Source organism: Capsicum annuum, unplaced genomic scaffold (genome assembly GCF_002878395.1).
Source record: "Capsicum annuum cultivar UCD-10X-F1 unplaced genomic scaffold, UCD10Xv1.1 ctg47535, whole genome shotgun sequence".
Classification (NCBI taxonomy): domain Eukaryota; kingdom Viridiplantae; phylum Streptophyta; class Magnoliopsida; order Solanales; family Solanaceae; genus Capsicum; species Capsicum annuum.
In genome coordinates, this window is record NW_025855187.1 from 34 (window position 1) to 1757 (window position 1724).

The following is a 1724-nucleotide window of genomic DNA, read 5'->3' on the forward strand; positions in this document are numbered from 1 at the left end:
CTGATGTGCAGACACATTCACTTCGAAACACTACTACTGCTGCTACCAAAAAAAAAAAAGGCAAAAACATACCGATCATAGATGGTATTATTTTAAAAAGTAGGAAAATAAGTAAAAGCAACAAATAATTAAGGATGGGGGAGTAGATTAAGAATTAAGCTGTGACAAAGAAGAAGAATGAGTTATGAAAATATATTACTCATATCACACTATATTACATAACATGATATGACATGACCAACCATCCATATGAACTGAATGGTACTTTTATTCATATTTTTTATAACAAAATCTAAAGTAGCAAGACATTACAAATTGCCACTATGTACATACTCAAGTATTTTATAATAGTACATGACTCTTTATTGTGAGGATTGGCAAGTCATTAATTTAATCATGGCCTCCACCTGGTAGTTTATATTCGCTAGGATTTATATCCTTTGCTATATTCATCATATGGGGATTTTTATTCGTCATCAGGGGATTCATATCGAGAATTATATTTTTTATCGGAGGATTTATATCCTTTGTTATATTCGTCATCGAAGGATTTGTGTCCTTTGTTATATTCGCCATATGGAGATTTGTATTCGTCGTCAGAGGATTTATATCCATACTTATATTCTCCATCGGAGAATTTATATTTTGTCATATTCGCCATCGAAGGATTTATATCCTTTATTATATTCGTCGCCAGGGGATTTATATCCTTAGTTATATTCACCATGTTGGTGTTTATTTTTGCCATCGAGGGATTTATATCCATTCTTATATTCATCATTTGAATATTTAAATCTGTCCCCATAAGATTTGTATCTGTCACCTATGTCTATCACAATTACTGAAGGTTGAGTGTCATGTGCGGGTTTATATTCATCATCGGAGAATCGGAGAATTTGTATCCGTTGCAATATTCATCGTGTGAATATTTATATCCATTATCAGGAGATTTGTAACCATCATTATATTCGTCATGTGAATATTTATACGTGTCACCAGAAGATTTATATCCATTATATTCGCCATATCCCTTATATCCGCCACTAGGGTATTGTTCATCACCATGTTCAACTTTAACATTCTTGTTATCCACTTTGACTGCTGCATAAATTGTGAAATTCAAAAATTAGTTGAATATTACATACACAAACAAAATAATTAAATAAGAAATCTAATATTTTAAAGAGATAAATAATAAATTAGCCTTACAGTTCTCAGTCAACTCCCTCGCTACAACTTCTGGCCTTATCATCGCAGAAATAGCCAAAATAAGGCCAAGAAATAGAAATGCCTTAGAACCCATCATTTTTTCTTCTTCTTCAAAGCTTAGTTATTTTAATTTGAGGATGAAGTAATTGATGCAACAATTGGGTTCTATTTATACTAAGAATTGAATTTATTAGAGATTGAAGTATTTCAAACGGATCACTTACCAGTTGAATTATCAAAGCCCAGCTGATACGCCACGTAATCGAGTATATTTTGCTGAAAAACTCACCTTTCATAGTCATATCTTACATAATTACCATTTATAGCCATTGTATTCAATTTACGCCCGTTGTATTCGGTTTTATCATTAGTCTGTATTCATATAAAATATAAATACAGTACCATTTAGCTGCTATATTCGATTCACGGCCGTTGTATTCACTTTTACTTAGTGGTCTGTATTCATAAAAACATAAATATACTATATATTTAGTCTTGCCAAAAACACTACCATT

At 31.6% G+C, this 1724-nt stretch overlaps 1 protein-coding gene across 2 annotated transcripts; it reads right to left on the bottom strand.

The window, feature by feature from the left end:
• Nucleotides 1-475: 475 nt before the first annotated feature.
• On the bottom strand, nt 476-1337 carry LOC124892470 (glycine-rich protein-like). Of its 2 annotated transcripts, none has more exons than XM_047403754.1 (2): nt 1210-1337; nt 476-1098 (listed from the first exon to the last, which is right to left on the bottom strand). In XM_047403754.1, exons 1-2 carry the CDS (start codon nt 1304-1306, stop codon nt 839-841), a joined length of 357 nt encoding a protein of 118 aa, XP_047259710.1. In that variant the 5' UTR covers nt 1307-1337; the 3' UTR covers nt 476-838. The 2 variants fall into 2 exon arrangements, with proteins under 2 accessions (XP_047259710.1, XP_047259709.1); XM_047403753.1 differs by having other exon boundaries at nt 476-1101.
• Between the last annotated feature and the right edge of the window lie 387 nt (nt 1338-1724).